At 43.4% G+C, this 10,046-nt stretch overlaps 1 protein-coding gene across 1 annotated transcript in view; it reads left to right on the forward strand.

The window, feature by feature from the left end:
• ETF1 (eukaryotic translation termination factor 1) overlaps positions 1–10,046 on the forward strand; it is a 58,927-nt gene that overhangs the window by 36,813 nt on the left and 12,068 nt on the right. Inside the window, exon 10 of the mRNA XM_006903086.1 lies at positions 2,794–2,982. Coding sequence (XP_006903148.1) covers positions 2,794–2,982 — 189 coding nt within the window. The remainder of the gene's footprint in view (positions 1–2,793; positions 2,983–10,046) is intronic.

Raw genomic sequence — 10,046 nt, forward strand, 5'->3', positions numbered from 1 at the left:
GTGCACTGTGTCTTTCCATCTGTTTTTCAGATGCATTTGTGCCCAGGTTTTGGGAACCCTCAGCATCAACTGCTTTGACAGGTTCCCATAATCCTACCTACTAGAAACCAGTTTGGGATGGATATGATGGGGCTTCTGTGCTTTTGCTGGGATTGGGAGAAATAAACATGCAATTTAAGTGGAAGCAAAAAAATTTAAAGAAAATTTTCTTGTTCTCTTGCTTGGGTCTGTCCTTGGTAAAAGGGAGGTGGTTGTGTTTTCCTTGTGTTGGATGGCATGAGATTATGTAATTGTTTTGATTTTAATAAAATGAACTGCAAGGTTTTTCATTGGAAGGACAGGCAAGACATGTATGACTGCATGTAATTACAAACCCCTGACCTCCTGGTGGGGTTAGAGCATCTGTTTCACGTATGGGACTTACAAGCACCTCTCATAAGAGAAGTTATGGGAGGGGGAGGGAAGGGCAGGGCAGGGTGGGAGGGATGGGACACAGCTTCTGGCACCAAGGATTAACCATGTTAGATCCAAAAGTAGGCCCGAAACCCTGGAGCTAATGCTTCCCAGCCGGGCTATAAGTTGAACTTGAACCCAGCCGATAGGCCAAGGTCATGGTGTGCCCATGATGGTAACAGTGAACAAATGTGTAAGATGTGCCCGGCAATAGCAATGAAAAAGAATACCAAATGGACTTTGAAGGACCAAAGGTTTAAAAAGTCACATGGTATTACCCCCACACTAAGATAGTGGGTGCATTTGGTTTTCAAATTGGGTACTTTTAACACATAGTGCCTGACTGCTGTTCTTCACTGACTTTTGACTCAGTCACTCTAGCTTTATTGGTCTGAACCAGCTCCTTGTTCCCAGGTTACAGACCTATTTATCGTTCCAATAATCCTGTTTCACTTGAATGAAGGGAGTATGTCTTAAAATGTAGTTTCTGGTTCTCACACTGTACTCTGTGGTCCAAATGACTGTCGATGTGTAACCTGATGTCTCAAACCCCAGTGAGAAGAGTCAATCCTTTGGTGTTCACCGATGCAGGAGGCTTCACCAGAACAGGCTTCTGCTTTGGGCTCTGCTATTTGTTTGCAGAAAACCCAAGAGCGAGCACACATGCTCTCTTCACAGCAGTACCTTAGGGTTTTGCCATTGTAAATGGGTCTAAATGTGATATGACAAGACCAGAGAAATTTGATGTAAATTTACAGTTTTGAATACGCTTGTTGTTTCACATGATAAACATTTAGGGTATGCAGCTCCTTTTGTAGTTTTTATTTTTACTATTTAAGTTTGGAAATGATGCCAAATTTTTGTATTTCTTTAATCAATGTGTTCTCTTCGGTGATATATATTGCATTATATATTGATGGGTATCAATATATATTGATATGTATTACACTTACACATACAAACACATAAATAAGAGGGGGTGAAAACCGTAGCCTTTGCATTCTCTATAGCCTCTACAGAGAGATCCTAAGCAGCGATATCTTGGTGTTGTGATGTACAGAAATGGAGAAGAGTATTAAACCATATTTAAGAATATACTTTGTGTGCTTGAGATTCTTTAGGACGGTGCCTAGAAAGATCCGCGCTGTGAGACATGAGGGCTTAGTGGTGTTAAATGGCCCTGGGTTGATCAGCAGCCTCCTGTACAGCAGAACAAAACAACAGCTGAATCACCTGGTCCTGTGCCTTCCCCACATCCAGGCCCACTGTTGCTGCCATTCGTGTCATGGAGGGTCTCCCTCCCTCTCACTGTTCAGTCGTGACTGGTCACTTAGGAGCTCTGGTGGTAAAGAATGCGCCTTGTTGAGGCTAACGTAAAGGCCTCACATCTCCCGCGGTTTGACTCCACCCGTCTCCATTAAGATTTATAGCCTCAGAAACCTGATGAAGGGTCACTGAGACTTGACCCAATGGCAGTGAGTTTTGTTGAGAGAATAACTTGAGCCTTGGGGACTATTTTCACTACATACAAGTATGGGTGGGTATAGTAATAGAGAGCTCTGGTGGCCTAGTGGCAGGAAGTACTGCAATCCCAAAGGCATGTGGTTTGAATCCACCAGCTGCTCTGTGGGAGAAAGATGGGTGTGTCTGTCATGATCCCAAGGTTATATGAGGGGCAGGTTTTCAAAGCTGCGGATGGCCATCTAATTGAAATGATCCCAAATGCACCTTAAAAGCTTGCTTTAAGACCTTTCAAATTTGTTATTCCAGGGAATTTTCAACAATCCTTATTTACAAGTACTAAAATGGACCAAAATGGGTCTTGTCACAGCTCTTAAGTGACAAAGCCAAAATTTTATCCCTGCTCTAATTTAAAATTTTCTTTTATACCCAGTTGTCTTAAGGGTGGTCCAGGTGAAAGATCCTCTGGTAATGATACCATTGTCCTTAGTGCTAGCCATGAGCAAAAGAGGAGGTGGCACTGGGATCCCAAAGCAGGTGCTAGGAACCACCCTGCGTTTAGTTTAGGAACGCTTGGTGAACCAAAATTCTACGTGGCTTCTTCCACACTTGAGAAAACTTGGGAAATTAGCTGGTATCATCAGTTGTCACTACTTTCCATATTTTTGTTACTTTTCTCATTTAGAAGTTAGTCTGGTGAAACCTAATCACCTGGTACGTGCCTGTGTATGGCAGGGACAGTTTTTTCCCTGCTAACACATCCCTCGCCCCTGTTCTTGAAGTCAGAAGTTGGAAGGCAGGAAAGCAGTGCCGGATGTGAGCTGTGGTGCTGGCCCGTCCAGGCCTGCCGCCCTTGCCCTCTTTGTTTTCTGGCTCTAGTTCCCATGCCATGATGCTCCCAAACATCCACAGTGGATTTCAGGGCTGAGTGCCAAGGCAAAACTTAAGATCCGTGCCAGCTTCTCTCTTGGTGCCAGTATGAATGAATGCCAGCTGGACTCCCACCTGCCAAGTCCCCACCCTGATGAAGACTTCACTACAGGGATGCAGGAGCTCACTAGCCAAGCAGTATGGAATTGTCACACTAGAACCAGTGAGAGTAGGACCCAGTTACTATTTGTCTAGCACTGAGGACCTGTTTGAACAGCAGACCATGTACTAAGGTACCTTGCCCGGAGTTTTCCTCTGAAAATCCTGTGTAACCTCTGAGCTGCCATTTCCATACCTGTGATAATACCTCGGAGGCCTGCTGGCCCTGCAGGTTACGTGTTTTAACAAAAAACAGCAATTCGAATCCACCAGCCGTTCCATGGGGGAGAGACGAAACACGTACAGTTGCTTTGCTTTCTGCTGACAGTGTGCAAGAAGGTTGGGCTTCACCATGTTTTTCTGGAGACCCTTTACCCCCTTCCCCTTTTCTCTTTAACTGTTTTGCACAGCTTACACTTTTATTATTTTACTAGCTATGACTCTTGTTTTATTGCTTTAATAACCCTATTTCACTTGTTTTGCTTAAAAAAACCCAAACCCACACCTGTGCAGCCTCAGAAGCAGTTCTGTGTACTGTACAGTCAAGAGTCAAACTGACTGAAGGTGAAAGGGTAATGTCTGCTAAGTAAAGAGTCGATGTAATAATGAGGCTTGTGAAGTGCATAGTGTGGTGGCCCGGAGTTGCCCAGGCCTCAGATGAGCACTGCTCTGACCTCTGCACTACCAGCCTCTCTGGAGGCAGCCAGGGTGCACTTGCTCTGGTGACCACCAGGTGGTGCCAAAGTGAAGGATAATGGCCATCAAGGAGCTTCTCCCCAGTTATCACTCAGTTTTCTGGCAAGTAGATGTCTGAACAACTTGCTCTGCCCTTAAAATGTGAAGAAGTAGAAAGTAAACTACCAAAGGAAGAACAGACGCGTGAACAAAAGCAAGTTCTGGTTCTGCCTCATTTCCTTACCACTAAGTCTGGGCTTGGAGGTTTTTAGTTATTTTATAGCCCATCTATCTAGAAAACAACCGAAACCCAAGCTTGTTGCCATCAACTTGATTATGACTCGTGACCCATGTGTTGGCTCTAATCTTTACACAAGCAGGTTGCCAGGCCTTTTCCTTGGCACTGCTGGGTGGATCTGAGCCATCAACCTTTAAGAGCCAAGTGCAAACTGCCACTCTGGAATCTAAGTACACTGGTTAAATGTTGAAAAAAACTTTTTTTTTTTTACTTTATAGCACTTTTTTCCTCCTGTTAAATTTTTCTTTCCTATTGTTTTGCTTGCAAAGTTCATATACATTGTATTCCATACAATCATTCCAATTCAATATGTTTTATAAAATTACTCACCATTGAACTATACCGTCAGTTACCCTGTCTTTCCAAGTGCTCAACTTCTAATAAGAGGGTTTAACCCACAGTCACTCTGGGAGAAATGCGACAATCAGCTTCTATAAAGACTAACAGCCTTAGAAACCTTTTGGGTGGGGAGCTCTGGTGGCCTAGTGGCAAGAAGCTGCACTGCAATCCCAGATGTACCTGGTTTGAATCCACCAGATGCTCTGCCGGAGAAGGAGGAGCAATCTCCTCCTGTACCAGTCAGATCTGATTTGACGGTACACACACACAAAATAATAATAAAAAAAAAGAAACCTTTTGGGTCAGTTTTACACTAAAGAGTCACCATGAGTCAAAAACCTAGATTTCAGTCTTAGAAAACATTTATTGAACAGTTAGTATGGACGTGTTGCTGAGTTAAATCTATAGAAAAGCCATGATAGGTACTGCCAAAGCAGCAAAACCAGAGACTCAAAATCAAATTTGTCTAGTCTTAAATGCTAATGCAAAGGTAGAGAACTGTGGGAGCCCAAAAGAAAGAACACTCTTAACCCAAAAGCATAACCACTGTTGTGCTTTCAAAAAAATCCCAAATCTTAGACTGAATCTGGAAAGCACATAAAAAGCACTGTAAAAAACATGTTCTTCACAAACATGCACGCGCACACATTTTGATTGGTTGGCTCAGCTCGGTGAGCGGTGCAGCCACTGGAAGTCTGTACCCAAACCCACTGTGGGCACCCACTGCGAGTCAAGTGTTGCAGGATTTCTTTGTGTGTAAATCTTCGCAGCACACCACCTCAGCGTTCTCCCACAGAGGTAATGCTGGAGTCAAACTGCGGACCTTTCCTTCAGCACCTAACATGTAATCCACATCACCAGGGCTCCTTGGGAGTTTGTAGAGAACCCTTAATTTATCTAACATCAACAGAAAATTGTACTTAATTTCCAGATAGTGAAAACTGCCAGACATCTTAAAAATATTTGTCTATTAAAAAAATTGTTGGCAACACAATTGAAATCAAAATATAGGCTATAAGTAGCTAGCTAGATATTGTATCAATGTAAAATTTCCTGTTTGGATAACTATAATTGGGTATGTAAGAGAATATTCTTCTTAGGAAATAGACATTGAGGTATCAAGGGATTAAAACTATGGGAGTTTTACTAAGGAAATTCTATGAAATTGCAGAACTATAGGCCACAAAATATCCTTATAAGTATGAAATATCATTTTCCCCCTCCAATTTTATTCTCTGTTATTGTTGTTACATGCTGTTGAGTTGGAATTGATTCATAGCTGACCCTCCAGTGGGTTTTCAGAGGCTATAAATGGCATGGGATGGAGCTTGACCATCTTTTTCCCTTGAAATAGCTGCTTTATTCAAACCACAAACCTATGGGTCAGCAGAGCAATTCCTTACCATTAGGCCACATGTGTGTGTATTTGTATAAGTTCTGCATGCTCTGGAATTCCCATTCTTCTCAACATCAGCCACAACTTGTCATGATCCACACAGTCAAATGCCTTTGCACAGTCAATAAAGCACAAATAGACATTCTTCCGGTATTCCTTACATTCAGCTAGAATCCATCAGTAATTATATCAGTAATTATATCCCTGGTGCCACAGCCTCTTCTAAATCCTGCTTGAACTTCTGGCAGTTCCCATCTATGTACTATTCCAGCTGGTTTTGAAAGGTCTTCAGCAATATTTTGCTTTCATGTGTTATCAATGATATTGTTTGATGGTTTTCACATTCAGTTAGATCACCTTTCTTGGGAATGGGAACAAATATAGGCCTCTTCCAATCAGTTTGTCAGACAGCAGTCCTCCAAATTTCCTGGCAGACTGGTAAGTGCATCCAAGGCTGCTTCCGTAAATTGGAACAAGTCAATAGGTATCACATCTATTCCTGGGGCTTTATTTTTTGCCAATGGCTTCAATGCAGCTTCTACTTCCTCCTTCGTTACCATTGGCTCCTGTTTATACTGTACTTCCTTAAATTTTTCAGTGTTAACCAATTCAGTTTGTTTCTGTTGTGTGAACGGAGAAGGGGAGCACTGCATGGTTTGGAATTGGGAAGGGAGTGTGCCAGGGTTGTATTCTCCATAACTATTCAATCTGTATGCTAAGCAAATTATCTGAAAAGCTGGGCTCTATGAAGAGGTGTGTATCATCAGGATTGGAGGGAGACTCATCAATAATCTACTTTAGATGACACAACCTTGCTTGCTGAAAGTGAAGAGGGCTTGAAGCACTTGTTGCAGAATATCAAGGAATACAGCCTTCCTTCGGTATGGATTGCATCTCAGTGTCAGGAAAACAAAGATTCTTACCACTGAACTGATAGGAAGTGTCATGATGGAGAGGAGATTGAAACTGTCAAGAGCTTCATCTTATTTGGATCCACAATTAACACCATTGGTACCAGCAGCCAGGAAATTAGAAGATGCACTGCACTGGGAAAATCTGCCGTTAGGGACCTTTCCTAATTATTGAAGAGTAATGATATCAGTTTGAGGACTAAGGTGCGTCTGATTCAGGCAATAGTCTTTCCAATCACTCGCTGTCCATCTGAGAGCTGGACAATGAGTAAGGATAACAGAACAAGAATTGATGCTTTTGAGCTGTGGTGTTGGAGAAGGGCACTGAACATCCCATGGACAGCCAAAAGAACAAACAAAAATGTCTTAGAATGCAGCTGGAGTGCTCTTTGGATGCAAGAATGATGAGGTTTTGCTTCACATACTTTGGACATGTTGCTAGGAGGTGCTATTCCTTAGAGAAGGACATGATGCTGGGAAGGGTGGAGGGTCAGCAAAGGAGAGAAAGACCATCAACCAGGTGGACTGACACGGTGACTGCTGCAATGGGCTCTTGTGTGTCAGGAAGTGTGAGGATGGCACAGGATAGAACAGGGTTCAGATCTTTTGTTCTTAGGGTTGCTATGAGTCATACTCACTTGACAGAACCTAACAACAACAATATATAGTTATGTACCATTGAGATGGCCCATCTTTCTCCCACAGAGCAACCAATGGATTCAAACCACATAATTCCTTATCACTAGACCACCAGAGTTAAATAAGTACACATGTATACCATTTATGATCTTTTTAGGGAGCTCTGGTGTCCCAGTGGCAAGAAGCTGCGCTGCAATCCCAAAGGCACATGGCTCAAGCCCCCAGCTGCTCCACAATGGGCTATCAGTCTCCTCCTGTGCAAGTTATTGCCTCTGAAACCCCCCAGAGGATCACTTATGAGTCAGTTCCATCCCTAAGGTACACAACAACAACAATGATCTTTTTTTTACACAGATACCACTTAGGATCTTTTTTCTTTCTCTAAACTTATAATTTGCCATGTTGTTTAAAAATTCTTAAGCATAAATAGTAAAGATAGCATTTGAGTTTTCAGTGGTTCACAAAGGGATTTACAACAAAACTTTCATTTGACTCTTCATTTTTTTATTTTAGATTTGACTTGGAGATCTAGATTTAAGAGTTCTTTCCGCTGCAGGAGGAATCTCTGCTGAGTCACCCAGTGGGATTGGACTGGAGTCTTAGAGGTGGAGTTGGTAGGGTCCTCGGTGGTAGGAAGAGAGCAGACACAGGTCCAGGAGAACTCGAGTGCTCAGCTTCACAGGCAGGTTTAGTGAGGCGCTGGGCGAGATGAGGCAGCAAGAACAGAGCTTCCTGGAAGGCACTGACCCTCAGCCTCAGAGGAAAACAAAGAAGATAGAGCTGTACCTGGAGATTCAGGGCCCAATCCCAGAACAAGAGTCATTCTACTCTAGTTCTTTGTCTTATTTTCCTTTTTTTTATGGCCCAGTGTGTTAATTTAATACCAGTTGTATTGATTCCTGCTCATGATGTCAGAGTAAAATTGTGCTCCACAGGATTTTTGGTGACTGGAGTCTTACAGATCACCAGACGTTCCTTCCAAGGTGCTTCTGGTGGGTTTAAACCTCCCAGGGAGTAGCTAGATGTTTAGCCGTTTGTGCCATCGAGGTATTTTAACTTCTTAGGAAATCGTAATTCTATCACTTGAAGGGGCCTAAGGCCTTTCCTATTCCATTAATTTCCATTAATAAGAAGGGAAAGCCCAGAGAGCAACATAATGGCCTATGAGATTGATGCAGCAAATCAGCAAAGCCAACATGATCTTACAGCTCCAAACTCGGTGCTCTTACACATGAATAATCTTGTTATTCTTCATCTAAGCCCTGTTCCCTCCAATTGTACTGATGAGAAAAGGGAGGATCAGAGAGAACAAGTGAGTGTGGCCTGAAACCAAAGGCAGAGCTGGGCGGGGAAAGGTGGCCAGCATCCAGGTGGAGTTATGAAAGCTGTTTTGAAGCCACTTCCCTCTGAGTCAGGGTTGGCATGAGTGTGTAGATTAACTTGCTTCTCCAGCCCCAGGCATTCCAAATTAGCCCTCTCTACGTTCCCCTGACTGCCACAGACTCCCAGCTCCCTCTCACGATGCTGACATAGCCTAACCTTTCTTCCCCTTCTGTGTGGTACTCCAGTTCCATCCAAGGCAAGGCTAGAGGGCATTCCCATTTCCAAGGAGGCCAGGAGAACAGGGAAGGGTGGTGCAAAGTCAGAGGAAGAAAGGCTCCAAATGGAATTGGCACGGGTCTTCTGAGGTGCACACAAAGATGCTGAGGGAGAAAGGGTGGGAGACTGGATTTGGGAGTGATGAGGGGACACCCATCCCCGAGGCACATGGCTGTTGTCTCAATTCAAGTACATTACCATCCGAGGCCTGGGGATGGGAGAAGATGAAGGAAACAGGCACAGTCTCTACGGAAAGACCTGTGGAGGGTCATGGAGGAAAATGAGAACAGCTCTGTTGTGGAAAGAGAGGAGGACGCTGCCTGGGGAGGAGGAGCTGAAGCTTCACCAGGGAAGTTGCCATCCTGGGTTCAAAGCTGAATATGCTTCCTAATATCCTTTGCAAACTGACTCTGAAGGGAGGGAGCAAGGAAGACGCTTAGTCCCTCCGGGGAACTGAGTAAAGGCCCTCGGGAGCCAGTCTCTCCCAGCCTTCTGCTTCACAGACACAGCCTTCTGTTGTTGAACCAGTAACCCCAGTAAGCATTTGCTGACATTATGCAGTTACTTTCCATTCTCTCTTCCTCCCAGCTCCAGGCAAATACCAATCTGTTTTCTGTCTCTATGATAATGTATCTATTCTGATATTTTATATAAATAGTTCATACAAGAACTTTAGTGAGTGTCTCATTTTTTCCCTTAGCATAATTGTTTTCACAGCTCATCCACAACATTGTAGCATATATGTAGTATTAGGTGCCATCCAGGTGACTACAACTCAGAGTGACTCCTTAAACAACAGATCTGAACCTTGTCCTCTCCTGTGCTGCCTTCAGCTCTCTGATAGCCTCCAATCCATTGTCATGTCACCGTGTCAATCCATCTTGTTGAGAGTCACCTTCTGTTTTGCTGACCCTCCACCTTTACTGGCATGTCTTTTTTTCAAGAACTGGTCCCTCCTGCCCTTACGTCCAGAGTGCGTGAGACAACAAAATTTCACCATCCTTGCTTCTAAAGAACAACTCAGTTGCACATCCTTCAAGACAGATTTGTTTGTTCTTTAGATAGTCCACGGAATATTCAGTACTCTTTTGTAAAACCACAATTCTTATTCATTGTCCAACTTTCAGATGCATTTTCAGTTGCATGGGAAGCAAATGAAAAATACCATGGCTTTGATTAGGGACACATGAGTCTTTAAACTGACTTATTATAATTCCTTTTAATGGCTAAAATTCACACACACACA

The sequence above is a fragment of the Elephantulus edwardii genome, unplaced genomic scaffold (assembly GCF_000299155.1).
Source record: "Elephantulus edwardii isolate Elephantulus edwardi_28Jun2011 unplaced genomic scaffold, EleEdw1.0 scaffold00507, whole genome shotgun sequence".
Lineage (NCBI taxonomy): Eukaryota > Metazoa > Chordata > Mammalia > Macroscelidea > Macroscelididae > Elephantulus > Elephantulus edwardii.